General features: G+C 35.2%; 2 protein-coding genes across 3 annotated transcripts in view; one reads left to right on the top strand and one right to left on the bottom strand.

Annotated features, from left to right (window-relative positions):
- The first annotated feature begins 150 nt into the window (after window positions 1–150).
- LOC128985754 (MD-2-related lipid-recognition protein-like) lies at window positions 151–6,744 on the top strand. 2 transcript variants are annotated; one of them, XM_054405601.1, is made up of 5 exons: window positions 151–302; window positions 1,926–2,051; window positions 3,385–3,554; window positions 4,977–5,117; window positions 6,584–6,744. In XM_054405601.1, the coding sequence occupies exons 1-4, from the start codon at window positions 215–217 to the stop codon at window positions 5,064–5,066; spliced, it is 474 nt and encodes a 157-aa protein (XP_054261576.1). In that variant the 5' UTR covers window positions 151–214; the 3' UTR covers window positions 5,067–5,117; window positions 6,584–6,744. The 2 variants fall into 2 exon arrangements, with proteins under 2 accessions (XP_054261576.1, XP_054261577.1); XM_054405602.1 differs by lacking the exon at window positions 4,977–5,117.
- The window catches only part of LOC128985179 (NHS-like protein 1), a 77,284-nt gene continuing 58,181 nt past the window's right edge, over window positions 6,734–25,836 (bottom strand). The window contains exons 5-19 of the mRNA XM_054404562.1: window positions 23,319–23,456; window positions 22,468–22,527; window positions 22,072–22,139; window positions 20,633–20,797; window positions 20,015–20,177; window positions 17,997–18,121; window positions 17,012–17,141; window positions 16,347–16,860; window positions 12,389–12,578; window positions 11,577–11,722; window positions 10,360–10,499; window positions 9,952–10,134; window positions 9,619–9,723; window positions 8,812–9,018; window positions 6,734–8,168 (exon numbers count right to left, since the gene is read on the bottom strand). Of these exons, the coding sequence (XP_054260537.1) occupies window positions 8,001–8,168; window positions 8,812–9,018; window positions 9,619–9,723; window positions 9,952–10,134; window positions 10,360–10,499; window positions 11,577–11,722; window positions 12,389–12,578; window positions 16,347–16,860; window positions 17,012–17,141; window positions 17,997–18,121; window positions 20,015–20,177; window positions 20,633–20,797; window positions 22,072–22,139; window positions 22,468–22,527; window positions 23,319–23,456 (2,502 nt within the window). The 3' untranslated portion in view covers window positions 6,734–8,000. The remainder of the gene's footprint in view (window positions 8,169–8,811; window positions 9,019–9,618; window positions 9,724–9,951; window positions 10,135–10,359; window positions 10,500–11,576; window positions 11,723–12,388; window positions 12,579–16,346; window positions 16,861–17,011; window positions 17,142–17,996; window positions 18,122–20,014; window positions 20,178–20,632; window positions 20,798–22,071; window positions 22,140–22,467; window positions 22,528–23,318; window positions 23,457–25,836) is intronic.

Raw genomic sequence — 25,836 nt, 5'->3', positions numbered from 1 at the left:
CAAGAACACTTTATCAACATGTTCCTGAGACAAGGTAAATATCAAAACCTTGACTATTGAGACATGAAGTAGCCAAGGCAGCTTTTAATCTATGACATCCTCATTGGGGCAAAGTGCAGCTGTTAGCTGTAGGCCTATTGACAGACTGACATCTGACATCAGCTGACCAAAGGCTGCTCTGCTCAATTCAGTACTATCTGATAGCTCAGTGACCATGGAGTGTTTCAAACCTTTGTTGCTGTTGGCCATCTGTGGCTTAGCTTACTGTGAAGTTATCAAAACTCAGAAATGTTACATTCCCGGTAAGTAAAACATTGCAATTAGGATAGGTAGCCAGCTCGCATTATTATTATATAATTTTTCTAGTTGGTAAAAAATGCTTTTGTTTCAAATCTAGAATTGGGATGTAAAAAAGAATATTTTCTTAGTAGTGAGTCTAGTTTTTTACTGAATAAGGATTTTCATGAATCCCAGTTTTCTGGAATAGTCAATACTCTAGTACTGTATGACAAAATAGTATTGAAATGGCAAAATGTCCAAAAAAGAGTTTTCATGATCAAATAAAATAAAATATTATTTACGCCTCCTATAGGCCTACTATTTAGGAAAATTTAACTCTGGAGCTGCTGCTTCGCTAATGCCAGCAAATTTGCTGCAGTATGAAAGTAAATTTTATAAATAGATAAATTAATTAAAAAAAATTATTTGAAAGTTATAACTTAACGACAGCTTACAGCCTCTTTATTTATAAATTGTACAAAAAACATCATACTTTTAAGTTGACGGCCTCTTTTCCCTTGTATTTGCCCCGTAAGCACGGATGCCTGTGCGTGAAACATATCCACCAAAGTAAGGGGTGAGGTACAGTACAAGGGTATGAGCTTTACTGATAAAAAGTTGTGACAGTGACCAGGATCTGAACCCACGACATCGCTGCCTTGGGCCCAAAGTTCATGGCACTACGGACTCACCAAATACGATACTATAATATAGTATAGTATAGTGTATTTTAATATGACTCACAAAAATAATATATATATATTTTGTATGAGATTAATAAATAAATGGGATATATCAATTTCATTATAAACATTTGATAAAAAATCGTAAGTTTCCCATTACAACCGAACCTTTTTGGTTAATAAAATGATTTTATCTTCTGACCTTGAATTTTAAAGTCAGCAGAAAAAAAACAAAAAAAAAACAGGCGAGTTAGCAGGATAGCCAACATCCCTTTACATCATGCTTTAATATGAGTCATTCTGTTAATGTAAAATACTGGATCCCTAATTTTGTGACAGATGTCACTACACAAAGGACCCCAATCGGCCATAAAATCTTAATAGGTTCTAAGTTAAGATTTTCACAATCAAGGAAGTTACTATAAATTTGAGGTTCCTCTAAACATCTCACACTGGGTGCATATTTTAAAACAAAGATAAATGTTGAAGAATAGTGTGATTGATAGCTTTGTTACAGACCAAGAACATACCTGGAAAATAAGAACACAGTAAATTCCTCAAAATACCCCCGCTGCAGCAAATCTACAGACTAAGCGAATTTCCATTTTTATTTTAAATTATTTTTTGTTTTTTTTTAAGCTCTTCAAAATGGTCTTGTGAGAAATTAGGAGATTTTGTGTTTTGAGGGTTAAAAATGAGGTAACCAATTTTTACCCCATAAAACCCCGTTCCCATGATCCGATCTTACTGGTACACAAAAATTTAAACGAATGGTGTTTCTGGCCTCTGGGGAAATGAAAATGAAAAATGTATCGGTCCCGGGTCCAGGTCTAACCTTGAGACCTACGGTAATAGCTTATTCCCTATATGGGAAATTCGCTAAAAAAGGAAAACAAGTACAACCCCTAAGTACCCAGAGATGAGGCATTTCTACAAGATTGTTATATTTTCAAATATTTGCAGGAGGCCAATCCCCCAACTGTATCGTGCATGAGGTGAAGATCGACCCTTGTCCCGAGGCTGCTGAAGACAAACCATGTAAAATCAAGTTGGGAACAAATGCAACTCTCTCCTTCGAGTACACTCCAAGTGAGTACAGTGCTACCTTTGACTATTGATACAACTATAATACATCCACATGGTAAAGTTGTCGCCAGTTTTTTTAATAAAAATTGTCGTAGTTGATGTGATCCACCACCAACAAATTTGGGCTGATCTAAATTACTTATTTCTGTCGAATACACTATTTTTTTTAAATAATTCACACTGATAGAAAACTTATTGCGAGCTATAGCAACTACTTTGACCCATGAACTGTATCAGCAACAAAAAATTAGGCAGAAAATAGAATTTTAGACACTAACACATTCTATGACTGGCTCACACGGCTACGTTCATTTTTTATAAAACATTGGCGACAGCTGGTCCATATAGATGGGATGTGTACGTCAGCATCCAATAGTCAATGGCATCATTGACTTTGGATGCTGAAGCAGACATCCCATTTATGGACCTTTAATTTATTTAGCTCAGCTGTAATCAATAGTTTTGTTAAAAATACCATAGTAAAAAAATGTAAACATAACATTTTACAGACATAACTATGGCCATTACATAATTAATTATGTTAACAATAGAGCAATGGGGGAATTGCGGCACCATCTTCAAATTGAATGCTTCGAATTTTTCGTCTAGTTCCCCGTAGCCTAAGCGAAACTGCTCGAATGATGGAAAGCTGGCTTTGGATCCTATATATAAAATACCATAGTTGAATAAGCCTAAGTACTGAAGATAATAACTGTTATTCTGTTGAATAACTGCCTAAAATTCAATTTTCACCCTTCGTTTCTGTTACCTATTGAGATAGTTTATGGTTTATGTGGCATACCTAGTATCTCTTATTACTGTAGGTTACACTAGGCAAGTAATTGTATCAAGTTGCCTTGGTTAGAAAGTTTCTCTAATTTAATTCCAAAGTATCTATTCGTTGAAGTGTACATAATACAGCATTTGAATAATGTCAAATATTACTTATTAATATACTTACTGCTTACTGCCGTGGCCACTTGTACCTAAGCTGGTACCGTACTTGGTCTCGCCAAAACGATGTTGCCAATTCTCTCAGTTATTTACACAAATTATTTACACAATTATTTACACACTGAAAATCAGATGATGACAAAACTCATAAGTAGATTAATTTGTTAAATATGCGGTTATGTTAATAATAATACCATTGATTATAGAAAACGTATGAAATTCTATAACCATTGGCAATATATGGTTTTTGCAGCATAAAGGGATCATTTCTAAAAGTGATTAGTTTAATAGTTTTAAACTCCATTGCAACGCAGAAGTAAAGCTAATTAGTTATTATCTACGATTATATCGCAGTAAATATAAATACTTCAAACATTTCCAGATTGGGGTACGTCAAAAGCTGGAAGTCAAGCTTTCAAAGTAGGAACTTTGGTCGACATAGGTTTTGAGAACATGGACACCAACGGATGCAAGTACACAACTTGTCCTATTGAAGAAAACAAGCGTCAAACTTACACTTTCGCTCTGCAAGTTGAAAAACAATTCCCTGTGGTAAGGAAATTACTACTTTCAAATTATACTATAGCCATGAAATATACTATAATCATAATCATAATCTCTTGAACAATCCTAACCATTATTACAAAGGGAATAATTTAGTCAGTTCAATGTTTATAAATCTGGGTTACTGGAGCTCAACAAGTGTTAAATAAATACATTATTCGTAAATAATATTTTCTCTCTAATTTTGCATAACAAATATTTATTAGAAGTCAATTGTATGGCAGTGGACATGTTTTGTGGACATTTGTTAGTTGAATACCAACTAATTGGAATTTAAAAATAATTAGGTATTAATGATTTCACTGATTTAATTACAGTTTATTGGCTTCTAAAAAAATTGTTTGCTAATAGAGTTCAATGTTTAAATTTACAAGAAGAAAAGTGAGAAGAGAAGAATTTACAAGAAGAGAAGAAAAGTGGTGCATTTTATTTTCAGGAACATCAATGATTTGATGTGTTGTGGGTGTTTGTTATGATCAGTTATGGGTTGTTATTTATCCCAAAATACTAACATCAACATTCAAAAATGATAGTGTTTATGGTGCTGTGGTGAAAAGCATGTGGGTTTCTGTTTCTGGACTTGTTTTGTGATGTTTGTGTTGAGTTGTGTTGTGGACTGTTTGTGGTAAGTATGCAACTAATTGTTAGAAAAACCAGTGTAGTACAGTGTTAACTTTGTCTTTATTATTTCTTTTGCTCGCTGCACGTGCTATTAGGGACAGAACTAACTTGTAAAGGGTGGTTTCTTGTTATATAATCTTTTATATATACTATCCTATACAAGGCCAACTAACTTATATTGGAACATTGAAAAATATAAAATATATGTCGAACCGATTTATAAAACACAATTTTTTTTTTCATTAAGTTAACTAGACTGTCATTATAATTTGGAATGGGGATGCCACCTATGTGCATGTTTTAACCCAAAATAAGTGATATATGATTTTAGATTGGAGTGTGATGTCTTGTGTAGCTTTGTTACTGACTACGACCAGCTGATCCTTAGTCAGGACCATTTATTGAAACTAAAAGCCCAATATACAAAACAAGAACAGCTGGGTCCAGTTTTGAACCAAGCTACACACTTTTCTCAGGATCAAACAGGCGACATTTTGATTACAAGGCGAACACTAAAACCACTGTGCTACCACGACTCCTTCTCCGAAAAATGTATGGAACCACAAACATGTCAAATGAACAAAAATCAGGGGTTACTGGGTGTTTCATTATAGTGAAATTCAAAAACAGACATTAGGCACCTTAGACAAACTTAACCTACGTCTGTCAATTATTGAAATTTGCTGTAATTGCAACGACATCTATTTTTTTATGAGTATGTTTAGTACTTAATTTTTAATACGTCCAGACTTATAGCCTGTTTAATCTTACAATTTCTTATGGTTTCAGGGCACGCATCCTACCAAGTTTAAGTTATGGAATGAAGATGACTTCCACCAACAATGCTGTTTTAAGATTCCCATCAAACTTGTTAATTAATTTTACACTTTTTCTTGGATTCAAGATATTGTAAATTTTCCTAATCACAATGTACTTACATTTGACAAATATTTATTATTTGCAAGTAAAAATAAGACATTGATGTATGTATTGTTAATAAAATACATACATATTGAAATATTTTTATTGTATTTTCTTTTTTGTTATGAACAAAGAGGTGAAATATCATGCTTTTGAATATGAATTAATTGACATTATTTTACCAAGTCAAAAGATAATTGCAATTTTCTATAAAATAATTTACGAAAGAAGAAAGGATTAGACTATGTGATGTTGATACGTAATCAACAAGTAAATTTATGGTTAGGAATAAATGCATATAGACCCTATATAATAAAAATATTATCATGGTTGCAAGAAGTTGTTTAAGCTACAATAAGACAATCGGTTCATACAATTGGGTTGGAAATGTAATAGCCTGTCTTGTTTGAGGTCAAAACTAACTTGATCTTTCATCTTTAGAATACTTATCTGACCTCAAAGATACAGCAAAATCAACAGATAAGACAACTGGTTGGCTAATATTGTTAATGAATTACAGTTACTGGACATTAAAATATAAGTTATTGATGTGGCATACGTAAAACCTGGGAATGTTGATGACTTTATTTTAATTTTCATAAGAATAGGAAAAACATTAGAAGTGTATTGGATTCTAAAGGTGTGAAAAATATAGTTCAGGCATAGATGAACTAGTTAGTATTTTTACACCCAATATTAAAGGTCTTCAGATACCTTTTAGAATATTACTAACAAAGATGAAGATTTACAAATAAAGAGTAGATAGTGGTATTACTGCTGTTTGATAATTTCAATTATCAATAATTTGAAATTAATTTCAATGTTATATAATTTATTCATGGCTATCAGTGGCAAACAACTTTGAGGTTATCTTGTACTCTTGACCCCGTCAGCCTAACTAGAAATCACAGGAAGAAAAAAATTTATTCAGCAAAAAAATCATTTTATAAAAATAAACAAAATGTTTTATATTTGATTACACAACTGGTGACCGAATTACATAGAAGCACCTGTAAAATTATCAAGGTAAGAATTATGTTTTGGATCACTGTACTTATAGTGAATTTCCCCAGGGAAGAAGCTCTTGCTGTAGGTTTTATAACAAGACCTAGACCCTTGACCGATTTGCATTTTTATTTTGATGTCCTCTGAGACCAAAAACGCTATTACATGTATCCGCCAGCATAACTCGATTTATCATTCAATTTTGGTCAAATTTGGTACAAAGTGTAAACCTGTTTTTATTCAAATTAGTTCTTGAAACGGCATGATTGTATCTTAGGAACAGGGTTTTATGGTGTTATTTTTACCCTCAAAAAACAAAATATTGTAATTTGTTTAGAAACAATTTTGTAATGCTTAAAAACCTAATAATTTAGTATATTAAAAAGGCATTAACACCAATTAAATAACCCCCAAACTTGTTTGTTAAACACAAATATCTGTGTATAAAAACTTTTGCTTTTTTGTTTCAGACAACTCATCAAATCAGATGGAAGTTATGGGACGAGGAAGATTTCCATCGACAATGCTGCTTCAAATACCCTCTAACTCTCATCAAATAATAAAGAAAATCCAATGTTACCAGAGCGAAATGTAAAGTAAAATAAATAAACATATTATAGATTGCACAAAATATATTTCTTGTGAGTTTCATACAAAAAAAGTTATTTGGCCAGCACATTGATTTTATTGGCACTTAAATAATCAGTTTTCAATATACGTACAACTATTTAACAAACTATTTCTAATATATCTCTATTTACATGACCGACCATAGTAGAATATTTACAGCTTAGAAGACTTGACATATATTAGTTTATAAACACTTCTTATTGAATGCCACTGAATTATCTATTTACACTGAACTAACTATTTACATTTAGAGCTACACTTAATGCAAAACTGTGTAATACATGAAATCTTTGGTCCCATGGTATTAATAAACAATAGAAATATACAAATAAATTTAGATAATATTAACATAAATAGCCTATTATAATTTTTTTTTTAACTTGATTTTTTTCAATAATTAATTTAATCAATCGAATTTTAGAAGAAAGAAAACTTATCTAAAAGAACAAATGATAATGTTTTCATTGAATAACAGAAAGTACGACTTAATTTATGGAATTTGGCATATAGAGAAAACTACTCCAAAAAAATATAATGCTTACACTCACACTTAATATTTGGCTACAAACACTTGGACTTGTGCTTAGAACTCCATATTACAAGAGGAGAGCTGATTCAATTTTGACAGGACTGATGTACACATTACAGCCGTAGTTGAGCTAGCATGATTACAAAGTCTAACCATAGACTAAGCAACACAAGTAGACTCCTCATCCCATTGTAAATTTTGAAGCTTGTTTTTCATGTCTAGTTCATGTACGTCCACACTGATTGCTGGGGTAGACCACATTTTGTTTCTATTATTTTAGGGTTATTTTCATGATTTGTGCTTTACTATTTGGTTATATAACTAGGGGACCAGTTATTCTTTATGATTAAATCGTTTTATATGATTAAATGAGGTTTTAAATTACTGAAATAACAAGAAACAAATTGTAAACAAAACATAACCTCTACAGTTGGACGTACAGAACAAACAATAAAATTGGCTTCAGCTGTTCCATATGGATGACAAATCTACTAAGGGAGTATGATTTATCTATGGTCTAACAAAAATCAGCTGGCCAAAAATCAGCTGATCCGTCAGTAATAAAGCTACATGGGTCATATAACTCTACTCGCACGCTGCAATCATATTTAGCATAATGTATATAAAATGTTCTTGTGATTGGTTGGTTGGTACACCTTGGAATTATGTTATATACTGTTTGTCCTTGCCGAATAATGTCAACAAAAATACTGTTTTACTCTCAGGTACTACACGATACACAAAGTATTGTCAGGAACAGGGAAGCCCAGTTGTGCTTCTTGCATGATTCTCAGCCTTGGTCCCAGCGGAATACCCAGCTTGTGAAGTCTTTCTTCAGTCAGGTACGGCAGCTCCACTAGTCCGATTCTTTCGTTTTCAAACACCGCGGCGTACTTCTATAAGAGGGATATTTTATTAGAATGTAGAAATACAAATGATATTTTTTCAGGCAGTCATTATGAGGTGTGGTTCTTCATTTGAACATCAATATCCTAAGCCACGTTTACGTTGGTGTTTTCAAAACGTATTTTCAACTAGGTAATTCAAAACAATCTAGGGGAAGATAGTTTTTGTTAAAAACATTGTGATGTTTAACCTGTTTTTAATGTTTCGGATAAAATATAATCAATAAACAGTTTTGCAATTGTTTAAACAGCTGTAATATGATGTTAGAAATGAGGTTAATGATATAAAATAGTGCAAGGGCCACTATCAAGAATTGTAGTTGGAACAGCGGGCTTAACTGAATAGTGAAGAGCTATCCTGGCACAAGTGGGCCTTACGCTTTCTCATTCATGTAAGTCAACTACCGCAATACAATATTCATGTATATTAGAAAAGGTTTATTCCTAGAAAACAATTGTAATATAATCATTAGTCAAAATAGGAACCTCAAAACCTCACACCTAGTTCTCCAATGACAACTACGACAATATCTTACTTCCCTATAGAGAATCCACTAATTTACAATGATTTAAACTAATCAAACAACCCTACACTACAAAGTGCGATCAACATAGTAAAGTGCGACAATCGTACCTCATACCCTAACTTCTTGAGGAAGAGTCGCAGAAGCGGAGGTTCATCACCAAAAAACTTTGTGAGTTTCTTGACTCGCTCGGGGTTGCTGTTAGACTGTTCTACGCTGATGCGGTTGAGAGCACGAGGCATTGAGTGCGACCGTGCGGTGGCCATGTTGCTCTGTGTCCTCAGTGCAGCCAACTCACCTCGAATCACCTCCATCTCCTGTTTTAACAAAAATATTTTAAATAACGTAAACCACTTATAAAAAGTTTAGTCCAAAAATGTATATTGCCAACACAAACGAGGCATATTTCCAACAACTCTATATAGGCTTAAGCAAGAAGTTCAGCTTTGATACCGAAGTAGAGCCGATTGTAGGACACTTTTAATAGCACTATAGGACCAGGAATAAGAGGAAATTCATTGGTTTTAATAAAATAATTAAGTATTAGGTACCAGGAATTGGGCAAATACCCTTATTTTCCAGGAACAATGGAATAGGTTACATGTCTGAATTAAATCCAATCACACAAATGGGCAGCTACCCTAATTTTAAATCTTAGATAAAAACAATACAATTCACAAAACTTTTTCACACTTTTTATTATTCAGTAGGGGCTAAAAATACTTTTACTCCCTAGAGAGTAAAAATGCTACTTTAGACGCGCAACGCATGTATTTAAAACGGCTGTCTTTGCTGCAGGATGACAAAAAAACTGTAACTGATTTATTTTTCAAAAATGTTTCAATATTGAATTGAAAACTGTACAATTCTCATCAAGTCTACTCTAGTTATGAGAACTAATTTGTCATAATAAATACCTGTATCATGAGATGTTGTGTTCTCATCTCGGATGAGAGATGAGCCACACTACGAGCCAACGTCACCACATGAGACTCCAGCCTTTGGAACCTCTTGTTGATACCCTGCCATGAACAGAGAGCTCAAATTGAAACTAATATTCAAATAGCATTACAGCCTATCCAGTGTAATCATGAGATAAAGTTCACTAACTTTTTTGTAAACTAAAAATAAAAATATCATCAAAATACTTAAGAACTTGAACTCTTTTCATAGGCAAGATTGTGAATGATGATTGTTCATTCCTTGTTACTTAATGTAAAGAATCACAAAGCGTATAGCAATCAACATACCTTGATATCCTTGACCTTCTTGCGCTCTTGGTCGTGGCGGCGCTTGTCCCTGATTGGCCGAGAGCTGACAGACGATGGTAGAGAGCTGAGACTGCCGTACAGTCGTCGCTTGTGTACCCGAGGGTCAGAGGGTTGGTAGCCCCTCCCTCCAGCCTGCTTTTTGACTCCTAGTAGCTTCAAAACCTGCCAACATGTTAACACTAGTTAAACTCCGTTTTCAAAATTTAGGCGGTTTGAGGGGAAGCGATCCCATCCCCTCCACCTCATCCAAATTTTGAAACAACAGCCAACATCTGATCAGTTTATGTATAAAGTCTAAAAAAGTGACATACAACAGTGACACATTACTCAGTTCAATAAATAATCAAACAGTATCACTATATGAACCACTAGCATCTCGCCACTTACCTCAGAGTACATGTTCTCCAGTCCCTCCAGTTGTTTCCTAATGGCCCTTGTGTCTGTAGTGTCTATGGTTGTGTCTTCATCACTAGAGTTGTTCTCTTCATCCAACATAGAGTCCAGCTCAAGGCTGCTACACAGCAGGGCTGCAAACACAACAGAATGTGAAGCAGTAATTTACAACACATGTTCAAAGAAGTACAGGGTGTTTTTAAAAGAATGCCGGGTTTTCAAACGGTCGTTTCTCGGGGACTATTCAAGATAATTAAACAATTTAAACGTCAAATTGAAGGGAAAAGAATAAAGTTTTTTTCTCATTGATTCATACAATTGGGAATGATTTAATAAAATTCAGATTTTCATCAATCTGATATGAGCGTAAAACTGGCTAAGTCTTTACGGTTAGGGCGATCGGCGGGTTTGTCTGAGGTCTTAACTGAATCTTTTTCGGCACAAAGGCTCTATCTTTTATAGATAACATCATAAAGTGTCCAATTTAGGTATGTTAAACTGAAGACTTCATCGGGCAATAGATTTTTTCGGGCTTCTGATGCAGAATTGTTGGATTTCTTCGTCTATGTCATCGCTTGTTTTTAGCCGGCCAGGTGAATGTCTTTTCAAAACACTTCGGTGCCACGCAACTCATTAAACCAGCTTCAAGTTTCTTTATCATCAAGTAGATTTAAATTTAGTTTAATTTAGAAATGTATATAAACTCTGCAAACTACAGATTACAATCATTGCCTTCTGTTGCGCCTTAAACGTCTTACTGGCGACTGGCGTCAGGCGTATGAGTCACAATAGCGGCCTATCATCCCACACCTGTTTTCGCATGCCAAAGTCAAAGTTGCCACACGGCCCTTGCCACACGGGTTACAAAACTTAGTTATTTTAGCTTCAATTTGGAGTATAAAACGTTTAGTTACCTTGAATAGTATCCAAGCAATTACCGTTTAAAATCCCAGCATTCTTTTAAAAACACCCTGTATTATAAAAGAAGAACATTATCCGTAAAAGAAAAATATACTTGTTTTGTTTGACGTTTTGGAATGCTTTTGAGTTTCCTGAGCCACAATGGACTCTATACCAATCAGATAGGTCTGCATCCCAACAAAAGATTGCAGGCTGAAGAGGACTAAATGTTAGAAAAGTCCCAGTGGGCTCATACCCCACCTTAACTGAACTTAACTATCACGTCACATCAACAATACTTATAGTTTTACCTGAAGGCAGCTTAGATGATGTTTTGGGAGGCAGACGGTGATGTGAAGACTTGTCTTTAGCTCCTACCCTGGCACTCCACACAGCCCGACTGTTCTGGCCACCTCTAGGCTTCACACTGAACTCTGGCTTGCTGTTGTACGGCAGGCTGTGGAAATATCAGATATTAGGTTATGAATTCATTATACCTTGAGGTGCTAATTCTCTTGCAGTACATATGCAATACCACATATTTTTAAAACAATTAAAACCACTTACGGTCGAAGAACAATGAAAAACACAGTTGATTTAAACTACAAATTGGGCTATAATCACAGTAACTATTCAGGTGCAATAAATAATATAGAAGTGATGGTTTATGATCATTGATCATCATAGTGAAGTCTAAGACTACTCTCACATTGAAAGCCATTGGATTGTTCTAGTCAGTCAACCCGACCAGAACAGATCCAGCACTTCTACACTGCAGCTAATATCAGTCACAGGATTCAGCTCAGTGTCAGCTGTCGACAAGGAAAGATCTAAGATTTTCAACCTGCGACTGGGACTGGAAACTAGTTTGATTCTTGTCACAAGAGTATCGGAGGGGAAGCAACGCCAAACATGTTTGTATTTGTCAGATTCGGACAAGCCCGTTTAAACCGACAAGTCTGAAGAAATTCTGCTTCCAATGTAGGAGCATAGCCTGAGTTAGTAAGCTAAGTATCTCTGAATGGATTGGAACAAACCGAATTTCAAGTAACTTTATAAAGCGACTATATACATCACTGACAACCACTCATATTTTCCCCGTGTAAGTCAGAGTAGTACTTACCTCTTATGTTTGTAGTCCGGGGAGGGTGATGGCGACGACGAGCCCCCAGGTGAGAGCGGAGGTAGAGGAGGAGTCATAGAGGAGATGCTCTCACTCATTGTAGAGTTGGCAATGTTGAGATGCAGCTTGGGGTCCAGGATGTGACGGAGTTCAGACTCCACCATGTCTACCCAACCTGCGTCTCCGGGGCCTGGTCGTACATCATAGTTGTGATTTAGAAAGACTAATACTAAAATATAAAAATAAACCAAGTATCCCCTGTCTTTACCAACTCTGGATAATTTTTCAGGAATCTATTTTTGTGATCCCATCCTTATCGAAGTAATAATATCAAATTCTATCCATCAAGGTCTATTTTTTTTTTTTTTACCACAAAAGAAAAGGATGGGCATAAAATCCTACTGATATTTAAAAGTGCTTTTCAAGTTTACTTTGTTGCCAATAACCAACTCAGTAGGTTATTTAACATAGGCCTGATCCATATAATTGTATAGAAAAAATATAAATGTGTAGAAATATTAACCATGCCAATAAAATAGATGATCAAAAATAGATGACTAAAAAAAACAGAGCTAGAAGCTACAAAAATTCCCGGCTACTCTTTAATTACCCACTTTAGTAGAGAAGAACATAAACTTGGAGGTGTTACAATTACCATATATATTCCAAGGAATCCCTTGCTGATACAGTATCAGCTATTAACATATCAAACACATGCCAGGAGTTAATTTTCGAAGCAGCAATGATTCGCATGCAGACAACAAAGAAAAAGGATATCTACATTCTGGGAATCTATAGACCACCAATCGAAAATGCAAGAATTGCCCTTGACCTCCTATCAGACACGCTAGAACTACAAGAAGTACACAAGAAAAACCTCATACTCATCGGTGACATAAATATCGACAGGCTCACCCAAGATTCCAAAAACACCATGCTGGAAGAAGAGTTAACCACACAAAACATCTGGAGATTTCCTCTAGAGGCCACCAGAATAACCCATGACACAGCCACTTCAATAGACTGTATATGCTCAAACATACCATATGCGTATATTACTGGACAAGTTGTGCATACTGGTCTATCTGACCACACTGCGCAGCTATGCCTGCTGAAAACACACCAAGAAGACACTTCCCAAAGATTTGTAATGAAAAGAAGCCTAAACAACACAAACCTTAACAATCTAAAGGCTCACCTCCATCTACAAAATTGGGAACATGTTTACTCTTCACCGAATCTTGAAACCTCCTACAACAAATTTCATAATATTCTTCAAACAGCACTGGATTGTACATGCCCATTAAAGAAAACTAAAATTAGTACAAATAAAAAACATATGAAGTACCACGATCCTGAAGCAAAATACCTTAAAGAGAACTTTTTGAAAGCTCTGCAAAAATTTGAGTTAACAAACAGAAATGAAGACAAATTAGAAATGATTAATAGAAAAAGGATATACGACATGAAACTAAGAAACCTAAAAATGTCCTCAACAGCTAGCTTCATAGAACAAGCTGACAACAAACCAAAAGCACTATGGCAAGTTATAAACAAGGAAAGAAAAGGAAAATGTGAAGAGAAAACCCTTACAGAATTAGAAATAAATGGCAAACTCACAAACGACACAAAAGGAATGGCCGAACACTTCAACACATTCTTCTCAAATATAGGAGAAAATACCCTTGACCAAAACAGAGCAATCGTTATAGACCCTGAAACAGTGCTGAATGGAGAGAAACCAGTCTGCCCAATACACCTTACCCTAACTTCAACATCCTATAAAGAAGTTAAAACGATAATAAACTCCCTAAAAGCCAAAACATCAAGTGGAATGGACGAGTTTTCCTCTAAGATGATAAAGCACTGCTCTCAAGAACTCATCTCTCCTCTGGTTTATCTTATAAATAAATCATTTAAAGAAGGCAAATTCCCATCCGCCATAAAAGTCAGTAAAATATACCCCAAACATAAAAAAGGACCAACTGAAAATGCTCAAAACTACAGGCCCATCTCTCTCATCTCCAGTTTCTCTAAAATCATAGAAAAAATTGCTCTGGCTAGATTAATGGCACATCTTAATGATAACAAACTCTTAACTGACAGCCAACATGGCTTTCGGAAGAATAAATCTACATCCTCAGCTATAACAGCACTAATTGAGTACGTCCTAGACCAGATAGAAAACGAACAATACATTTCCGCCATCTTCCTTGATTACAGTAAAGCTTTTGACTGCCTGGGCCACGACCTGATATGCAAGAAACTCGAAAGACTCGGTATAAGAAACTCTGCGCTAGAATGGTTCAAAAGCTACCTAACGGGACGTTCACAAGTTGTGGAACTGAAAAACTCATCAAATGAAGTCACAGAAAGTTTCAAATCTTCAAAAAGCAAGCAGACGAGAGGAGTTCCACAAGGCTCTGTATTAGGCCCGATTCTATTCATCTTATTGACTAATGACTTCCCCAAACAAATTGAGAGTGAAAATGCTGTTGCAATCATGTATGCAGATGACACAACCATTTTGATCAAGGACAACACAGCCCAAAACCTTTACCTTAATTCAAAATCGATCCTAAATAAAGCTATCCTCTACTCAAAGAACAATGACTTAGCAATAAACCCCACAAAAACTACAACTCTGAATTTCAGTAAGAAAAAAGACATAGTCCCTCAATTAGAGGATGTAACAATAGAAAACCACACAAAATTTCTCGGTGTTATCCTTGATAACAAACTAACATGGAAAGAGCACATCAACCACTTAAGCAAAAAAATCAGTACTGGAATATATGTCGTCAGAAGAATAAACTACATAGGCGGACTCTCCGTGGTTACTTCGCACTGGTAGAGTCGCATCTTAGATATGGCTTGACAGTGTGGGGAGGAACTTCAACAAAAAATATGAATCGAATTCTCGTCCTTCAAAAGAAAGCCATAAGAGCCCTCGCCAACCTTGTCCCACCACAGACTTGCAGACTAGCATTCGCAAACCTAGGAATCCTCACAGTGGTGTCTCTCTACATACTTGAATCTATAAAGTATGTGAATGAAATAAACCCCCCAAGAAACCAAGACCTGCACCACTACAACACCCGTCATGGCTCCAAATTTGCACTACCAGTTCACCGAACAACTCTTTGGGAGAAAAAACCTTCCTACACCGGCTGCAAGCTGAGGAACCATCTACCTGACTACCTGAGAGACCTGACTGGCAACAAGCTACACCAGGAGTTGAAGAAGTGGCTAATCGCAAGACCCTTCTACTCAATAAAGGAATTTTATGAAAATTAACATGTACAATTCACTATTGTATTGACACTATTGTAATTCTTGACGAATTAACAATAAAGAATATTGTATTGTATTGTATCAAAACCTGTCCTGAGAAAATCCTGAACCTAATGTAATTCCGTCCCGATGATTGGGAATGTTTTTTCCCCAAAATTTCGGGCCCCTTCCATTTATACTAACAATAATAAATCCAATGTATAGGCCTAATATTAGTATTTATACTCTTCCCTTGTAAATTTTTCATAATTAACGTAAAATAAAATTTTTTTGATTTTGCACCAAGCTTGGGGCCCCCTGAGTTGCACCTCAGGGCGCCCTGTGTGGCTGCATTTTTCGAACGTGCCTAAGGCCAGCTCTGCGTAGTGGGCAGATGAAGAACTGGATTGAGAGCATCAGCTCATCTTTTTCTCGCTACTCTGAATTAGAGCTTGGGAAACAATTACTTAATTTTATATCAGCTGTTATTGAAAATAGCTACTTTCTGTAAGAGTGATGAAAAAGTCATTTACAATGGCTGTTGCTTCTAACCTGTGTTTCTTTGTGTCACTTATCGGTTCACATATTAATCATAGCATTTAGAAAAGTGTGAGTCGACCTAACAATACCCACACTATGATTCATTGGTGGGTGTTCTTAAGATCTTTTTCTACACATTCCTCACCTGTGACTGTGTTTGGCTCCGGGCTGGTATCAATGTTTCTCTCCGTCTTTGCTTTTCCGCTGCTGTACACTGTACTTCCCCTCCCAGAGTCTGATTGTCCCCCTGCCCCTCCCTTAAATCCCCCCTCTTCATCATCTTCCTCCTCTTTCTCCCTGTCTCTCTCCTTCTCCCTGTCCATCTCTATCCGACAATCTCCGTTCACATCACGACTGTCCAACCTTTCCACAGACTGAGAACGCAACACTCGGTTTTCACTTTCTATCCGTCTCTCCAGATCAGGCGTCCTTGAAAGTAGTTCGCTCTTCCTGTGGAAATCCGGTGTCCTAGAATCCCGTTCAGTTTTCCGGCTGAAGTCTGGAGTCCTTGATTCTGGTGTTTTGGATGTACGGTCTCCTGGGTTCCGAGACACGTAAACCCCCATGCTCTCCATTTCTTTGCTAGCTCTAGGATCTGTGTGCCTTGGTTGGTTTTGTTGCTGGAAGTAGTACCTTTCTTCTCTCCTTGCGGCCTCTACCTGAAATAATACAGGAAGTTGTTGAGTATTATGATAAAATTATTGCTTTGGAATAAATATTTATGTTGTTTGGAATTTATAGACAAATAAAAACAATAATTACCCATATTTTGTAATCAGTAATAAGTGTGAATGAGCTTCATAAACTAACCTTCCTCGCACTCTCTGCCTCAGAGACGCTGCGTCGGGTGCCAGGAACACCATATCCTCCGGTGTCAGGGTAATGTCGTCCATACACGTCTCCTGGCCTCATCACACTGCCACTCCCACTGGCAGCCGACCTACTCAGACATACCACAGGACTATGAGAAATGTTCTTCAACATTACTATCAATCTTTTTATGAAGGAGGGATATATGAGGAAGTTGGAGGTTAATGAGGATGCTGGGGTTCAAAACTACAGGAGAAAATATATTGATTAGTCAAAATACAGACTTGTGTATGAAAGGAAGCTTGAGTATTAGTACATTTGTTGCTTTTGAAGGAAATGCTTTAGCTTAGAAATACGTTGAGGAAGAGTAAAATGATACTCAACTAAATCATCTAAGTTACTTCCAAGAACGACAGCACATAACATTATTGTACAATCCTTGATAATAGAAGTTACCAATATCTTATATAGGTATTGGAGTAGTTATGGCACTCGCCATCAAATCTGAAGATCACTCTTTTGATTCAAAGTGAGATTGATTTTGAACCCAGATGCAAAATTGGAATGTTAATTAATGATATCACTCAACAAAAGGCTAAGTAGTAACAAGACCAGGGTTTGTGCAGTTCCTAAAAAAAATTGTATATACCAATTGTATAGATAAACTATATTTTAATTCCAAACAAATGTAACATTTAACAGCCTAGATGAACATATCCTCAGATCTTGCTCTTATCAAAATGAAAAAGAGGGGGGATAGCAAGGGTGTGTTCAGAGCATAGTGGTTAGCTGGCGTCTGGACTTCTTTCGACAGGTTCGATCCCCAGCTTATCACAATTTGAAAGAGTTTAGAACCCTTCAAAAGTGTTTGTTTTACTGGCATAAAAAATGTCAATACTAAAAAAATTACAGTCCTCCGGCTAAAATCTTAAACAAATATTCCCAAACCAGCAGAAAAGAATAACATTGACAAAACAAAACTGACCTCTGGTGATGAGGACTAGGCTCAGTATGAGACTGGGGTGGTCTGCGAGGAGTCTCCATCTCGATCATGGAGTGGCGAGGGCCTCCACTGCTGCCTGCCGTGTTGTAGTTACGTCCCATCACCTCCTGGCGACAAGGAAAATCACAGTTGAAACATGTTTAATCTGATTTGTCACAGTTATTGTATGCATTCATAACATATTTTTGTTTTATTATTCTGGTAGTGAAATGTCTTGCAATGTAAAAATGCCTGAGTGTCTAAGGTAGTAGCAGTTACTCCATTCCATGTTCACCATCCAATACGGAGGTTCTATAAGCATTGCATTTTAAGTTGTCTAAAAACATCATAACTTGCAAAACACTCCTTTACTTTTTCCTGAGGATTTTAAGTACCTACTTATTTTGGCTATACCATCGTCAAAATCTAAATTATTCACAAAAACACTGTGATATTATAGAAATAAGTCAAATATATTTCAATGCCTTCACAATGGTAGTTAACGCAACTGTAACCTGCACTACAAAAAGCATAATGTTTCCCGTAATGTAGATATCCACAAGAACTGTATTGCATGGTAAACGTGGAATTGAGTATAGATGTATCCTGCTAAATGTACATTCATTCAACAACTACCCAATTCAGTAAATCACCTTGTAATGTGTTTCCTTAAATCTGCAACTGTATACTCTAAAGCTTTTGTTTACAAATAAAACACTAAATTTATAAGGTCTGTCTGTAAAATACAATTTGTGAATTTTATTTGTCCTTCATTCACTATTCCAGCTGGTTCCCACCTCTAAGAGATAATTAATCTCCTCATAATAGCCAAAAACTATATGAAGGAAATGTGACGTTCGCGCCAAGCATGAATCTTGTTCTGTGTGATAAGGTTTCGGTAAGCAATCCCTTTTACTTACTGTTGCCAATCAACAGATATGTATGAAGAAAAGGGATTTGACATAGAAAAGGTGCAAGTGCTAGGTTAGGGAAGTGCACTGAAAGCCTTAAACATTTGCACAAGGCCGGCATTGGGCGTTCATCATCTTCCAGAAGACAAAGATTGAATTTAAGGAAATTTTGCTTGCTGATCAGTGAGTTTAAGACTTTTAGGCATTAGTATAATTTTCTTTGATGGTCTTATAAAGTCACGTATCAATTCAGCAATTTCCTCTAAACGTTCAGTCATAATAGATTCGCATGCGAAATTCCCTTCACTGCTGATCAGTGTGACAGAGGAGAGAGTCAATTGCATTAATCCTCATATGGCCAACAATGCAGCATTACAAATTTAATTGTAAACATTTGTATTTCCAAGTGCAATGCTTCCTCGTAATAATGTTATTTGTGTAGCATCGTTCATTCTATCTTCTCTCCTCCTATTTTCTTGTTTTATTACTCTTTCTTTTGTGCGCCCATTTAACCCTTTTAATTTGATTGTAAATCGTGTGTACTAATTTGCGTGAACATTTGGACATTGAAAATAAGTTCTCGAAGGGACCAGTCAAAGTGTCAAAACTAAACAAAAGTCCATTATATTTTTAACCAAAATTAAATTCAATATCCCTCTCAAATACAGTCTACTTTATTGCTTTAAAAAGCCTTCTTAGGCATACACAACAGAGACTGGTGAACAACAGTAGTCTGCCCTCACCATGGAAAACTGTTTCATTTTACCTCTAAAACCCCATATCCTTTAGGCACTTTTTTGACTCCAAACACTTTACTCTAGTTTCCTGTCAACTGGTGAAAGACTTCAATAAAGGTTTATGACTGAGACTACGGAAATCTAATCAAAGAACGCGATTTGTACTTGGCGGGAGAATCAATTTTCTTTAACAACGTTTTTGAATATTATCACAAAACTACTTGTCCCTTGGTTGTGGGATTTGGCAAGAACAGTAGCGGATAAAGTAGAGAACACAACATTGGTCTCAGTTTTGTACCAGCTTGTTTGGCTGCAATGTGCTCCATGACCTGAATATACAGACGACCCTCATACTTTTCACAAGTTTCCCTACCTGAAAGCCACCATCATCCTGTGCCTCCTTCATTTCTTTGATTTGTCTTTGTATCTCCTGGTTTCGTCGCATGATCTCAGCACTGCTAGGAGGAGGTTGAGTGGGACCAGAGTTGCTAGGGGTGCCCAGATACACCCCGTGTTGTCTTAACTGACTCTGAGGGCTGCAACAGACAACTATGTTATTTGACATGCAACTTTGGGTGTAAAAAGAAAAACATCGTTGTACAGGATGATAACTTACGTGGTCCATAAGTTAATGTGGAAATATTGGGTGAAGATTATTTAGTACTTATGGCTTTACCCTTTGCAAACAAGGTGTCCACGTAGAGTTTAACAAGTAAATATGTTACATCCCTAATGTCTATAGTTATTGCCTGTTTATTTTACAATCATAAATCATCTGGTTGTAATGTTTACTTTGTTTTAATTGTGTGTTGAATAAAGAGCATTAATTGTACTTTGATAATTGAATTGAGGTCACCTTCACTATGAATTTAAATAACACAAAAATTAATAAAGACTTCCTTCTGCAGAGCCAAATCTTAAATGTAAACCAGAAAATCTATTAATTATCTTATGTAAAATTAAAAAAATTTAACATTTTAGCATAACGTACCTGAGTTCCTCAACTTTGTCATTGCGTTTGTTGAATTTGCTGCTGATGATGTCCTTGATGGTATGGTATGTTCGGGAGGGGAAGGGCTTGGAGTTACCCTCCCCCTCAGGCGTGGAGTGTGCTGCAGGGGTGCGAGGCACTGCCCCTGTGGAACTACCTTGGCCACTGTAAAAATCATTTGTATTAGGTTGGAAAACCTTTAGAGCATTTTTTAAAAAGTTATCTCAAATAAAATATACTTTGAACTGTTGTGATATGTTTTCAGTTCAAACAATCTTGAGCAAATTATTTTATCTCCAGTATTTTAACTAGTAGGACCTCGACATCTCGAATCTGAAGGGGGTATGATCAAAATTTGAGTTATCAAGTTTTTCGAATAAGCAAGGTTCAAGTTATGGACGTGCTGTGTACCAAAAATTTGAGACACTGAAGTGTTGAGATGTGATTCCGACGATGATGTATTATGAGGTATGATGATACGTCATGAACATTATAACACGACTTTTACATAGACAGCCTTTATAAATCAAGCTCAATAGCATACGAGAGTAACTGTGGAAGCAAAACAAAATTATCATGCGTACAAATGGCCTTCTCTTGTAAAATCGATCCTGATATAGGAATTGTTTTTTCTTGACACTGTTTTAAACATGTTTAAACACAGTCATCCGAGTCTTTAAACTCATTGTTCCAAAATATTTTCTTATTGATTGATCATTGTTCCACCTTCAGTTTCATACTTTACCCGGTTTTTTCAAAATTGTTGTTAGTGTTAGGCAGAATTCCAAATTGCTGGGTGATTTCACTTGTTTTTACCCATTGTCAACTACCTTAATCACTTTTCTTTTGTTGTTGTGTGTCTACGTTTTACATTTAATAACACTTCGTCAATAAAACAAAGGAAATTGAATTATCACGCCTCGACGGAAATTAAAATACAGTTGATTTGCAATGTACGGAAAAGTGTAAAGTTATTAAGTTAAGAGTTAAGCTCATACTTATAGACTTCAGACTTATAGTGAACTTCAACATAGAGGTAAAATTTGGTTATTAAAGCTTGATAACAGGAAAATTTGAGTTATAGAGGTTGAGTATTACTGATCAAAAATTGTTTAATTCTACTAATTGGGGTTAAACACATTAAAAGTTTGACTTATAGCTAAGGTACTTTTAACATTGTGATTTATGGGGATTATAAACAAATTCAAAGTATCAAGGTTTGAGTTATTGAGGTCCAAGACAGGACCAAAGAATATGTATTTTAACTGAACTATGAATAGAGCATGAGTAAGGCATGGAATGAGATGCCTTGTATAGTTATAGCCCAATTATCAAGGACAGTTTTCAGTTTATAAGCTTCAACAATATAACAAACATTGCTAACACAAATTGTGCAAGTATTAGTACCAGTAACAAAGTATTGTAAGTTGCTGTCTAACCTGTGGAAGCCATTTATAGGAGAAGGTTCTGAAACACGACTAGAGTCAAGTAATGTCATGGGTTGGGCCTGTAACAGATTGAAATATGAGTTTGTTATTTAACAAATAATTATTCTAAGATAAAAAAATATTCGTACATTGTTACTAATTTAAAATGAATTCCATTAATTACTTCATAAAACATTTAAATTAGTTGATTCATGACATTAAGACATGAATAGATGTTTGTAAGGTTAGGTAAAGATATATTATAACATATTCATAAATAAATAACTTAATTTAAAAGAAACAGGTTTGCTGTTTTCACTACTAAAAACAACAATTCATCCTATCAAATACATCGTCTGTGATACTTCATATGAACTCTAGAAAGAAGAAGTAAAAATATAGTTATACCTTGTAAAGTTGATGAGCTCCGACATTATCTTGAGGGTGAGAGTGAATCTGGTCCATGTCCTAAAATATTATCAAAATTATACATAATTTTGACTAGTAATAAACATTTTCAACCTAACACTTTTTCACTTATAAATTATTTTTTTCAAGTTCAATCTGAATTGTTCATAATGTATTTGTATAGAAGATTTTGTGGAAGAGATAAGAGAATAAACATACATTGAGAATAAGGGATTATGATGAAGTTATTGTAATTTTTTTAATTATTATATTAAACATCAATGTCAGAATTTAAAACCTAATTTCTTTTCTCACAAAAAATTATGTTCCCTCTAAATTGTGTTCTCTAAGTTCAAAATCTTAATAAATAAAAATAAGAAACTTATGTTTTATTTTTTATGATTACTTTCATGGCCTCTGATCGCATTATCTTCCCAGATTGTGTATCCCAGTTAATACTCAGTCTAAAATGCAATATTAAATCCTTCTAGACAGAAGTCACAAGACTCCATTTTCTGAAGTTTGGAACAAAGAAATCATTACAAAGGAATCCTAATCGGCTATTTTCATATTAGTATTGGCCTAGGCTCAGCGCTTTTGGGTTCCGAGTTGTGGCTTGTGAGAGAATGTGTTTATCGGTTAACTAAAGGAAAAAATTGAATTTTGAAGTTGAAAATAGAACATTCTCTGTAAGTGGCTTATTCTGTGGTTTTATAGTACAGTATATATTTCAATACAAAAATAGCTGCACAGCCAGTACATAGAAGGGAGGTTCATCTTGTGATCTAAAAGTAAAAGATTTAATTATTTTACCTTATTCTAAGATATAATGTATAATTGTATTTACGTACCCTGCGGTCCTCCGTCCAGGCAAGTTGTATATGAGGAGCGTCAGGTGCAATTGCTCCCTTGGGCCTCTTGCGGTACTCGTTCAGTATAGGGATCTTGGAGTTCTTGTCTGTGCTGCTGAGAATAACCTCTCGCTCAATCTACAAGTGGTAAGAAAATTAATTAGAAAAAAGTTAAGAGAGTTGTCAATATTGAGGTCTCTTAAAAGTTTCTTACAGAGCCAAAAAATGTTTGTTGTTGTAGAAGCTGATAACAATTTAAGAAGAAATTGACAGCTTTGCCTAATATGAATCACGTTATGTTTTGTTTTCAGATTTCCAAGATGTCAAACCCTATTGAAATACATTGATGGATGTGTATGCGGAAAAGAGTTGGACTTAAAAATGAGCACAAATGGCAAATGGAGTTTTCAGAAGGTTGTATATGTACACATTTTCTCATTAGTGAGAGTTCATCAGGGGCCTGAATACAATTCCTTTTCTACCTAATTTAAAATTCATTAATGCATTTTTAAATCATTATCTAAACCGTAGGTATTTGAAACAATTTTGCTAATTCCTCCAATATTAAGTAAGATTGTAAAAATCGAAAATATAAACTTCTAAACAAATCTTTATTTCTCTATGCAATTTTACAACATATAGAACTCTACAATGTACTTTTGTAATTTCTTACAGGGGTTTTCAATACAGGCTAATGTATTTATTTAAAAAGATGAGATTATACATTATGATTATTTAAATTTTCCTCTTTGTCTGTATTTTATATGACTTCCTTTGATTGTAATCTTAATTTATGTTCATAAATTTATAATATTAGTAAGATTGACATGTAAGTTCTGCTGTTGGTTGTAATGTTTTATAAAACAAAATTTATGTCCTGTTAATAATTGATCTTCAATGTGCTACCTTATTTATCGAAAAAAAAATCTTTATAAAATACATCATCAAGTAGTATTTTTTGAACTTAAGTTAAACTTATCTGTAGCTTACATAATTTAAAATTCTTTTTGATGTAATGAAAGATCTAACAGCCACAACTAAATGATAAATAACAACAAAATACCTGAGTAATAACATGTGTCTCTTAAATCTCATTCTAAAAGAGTTCTATTTAATAATTTCCACTTCTTTCACTACATAAATATCTGAAGAAGGCTGAAAACACCCCAACACTACCAACACTTTTCCACTACAACTTAAATGACACAAACCGCAGTTCCATTTTACTTCACCGTTTCACAGAACCGATTACAATATGGAACTAAATTATACGTCCGCAAGAGCCGAAGAAGCGTTTGGTGTCAAGTCTCGGACACTTGTGAACGTTCTCACGGACAAAAAGTTCCCACAATTACCAGAAACAAAAAGTAATTGGTAGCGACTAACTAGGAGCGTCATCCTTGCTTTAATCAAACACCGAGGCATCACCAAACCTACCCGACAACTCCATTGTCATTATAGTTAATTAACTAGCTTGTCCTAGACCATGGTCCATGTTCGTCTCGCATCATTGCTGTTATTAAGTGGATGTCTGCTGGGTTATGAGTCATAATGAGTTGGAGACATGAGTAGGAAATTATAATATCAGGTTTAACTTCTTTGCTCGACAGCCTTTTTTAGTGTAAACTAGTTTTTTGTAGGTTCAGGAAAATGGTTCAATTTACAATTTATTTTGTTTTCAGATCAAATGTTATGATCTTTAAAAAAGTTAACACTACTACATGAGTGACATATCTCGTCTAGTCATTCTGATGTATAAACTACAGTAAATATTTGTTTAATCATATAGTGAACTGTATTTATGTCTATGCCATTTTTCTTCAATTTTATATTTAATTTAATTTACTATGAGTTGATAATTTTTTTTAGATCACCAAAACCACCTAAGTTAGCTAAGGTCTCCATTCACTCTTGGACAGTAAAGTAGACATATCTTTTATCATATTCTAAAACTAGCTAAAACTTTTCAATGGGAGTGTCAAAATCAAAGCCTTGCTTAAGTATGTTGAACCAAAACTATGCACCTAATTTTTTTTATTTATTTAGCAGTCCACAAGAGTTTAATTAAACTTTATAGTTGGCACCCCCCAGTCTAGTGGTAAAATCTATCACAAATTGTCTAGTTATATTCACATCCGAACATTAGTTCGTAGACCTCAAAGGCACAGTGGAGGGGTTTAAGATATTCAAATTAACACAAGCAGTGGAGTTTGAAGGCCTTGCTGGGCCATGAACCATACAGACACAAGCTTCACGCTACACAACTCCCGAGTCCTCACATCCTGTGTACTGCATGGCTGCCAACCTAGCAACCTGGAATCTCTTGTGATACCGGTACCAACTGAGCAGATTATCTAACTGTGTGATTTACACCAAAGAAATCCATAGGTACGTCATGTTCTACGAGAGATTGAATCCATATAAAGGTACCTAAATGACAGAAGCAAACGAAGGGGTGAAGTAGTGATTCTACTATGACCCAAAGCTGCTGCAGGGTCCTCAGATTTCATCAAACTTA

The sequence above is a fragment of the Macrosteles quadrilineatus genome, unplaced genomic scaffold, assembly GCF_028750875.1.
Source record: "Macrosteles quadrilineatus isolate MER2022 unplaced genomic scaffold, UCM_ALF_1.0 Scaffold_2__2_contigs__length_208266976, whole genome shotgun sequence".
Taxonomy (NCBI): Eukaryota; Metazoa; Arthropoda; class Insecta; order Hemiptera; family Cicadellidae; genus Macrosteles; species Macrosteles quadrilineatus.
Note: the sequence above shows the minus strand (reverse complement) of the source record. Positions and strands in the feature narration are given on the sequence as shown.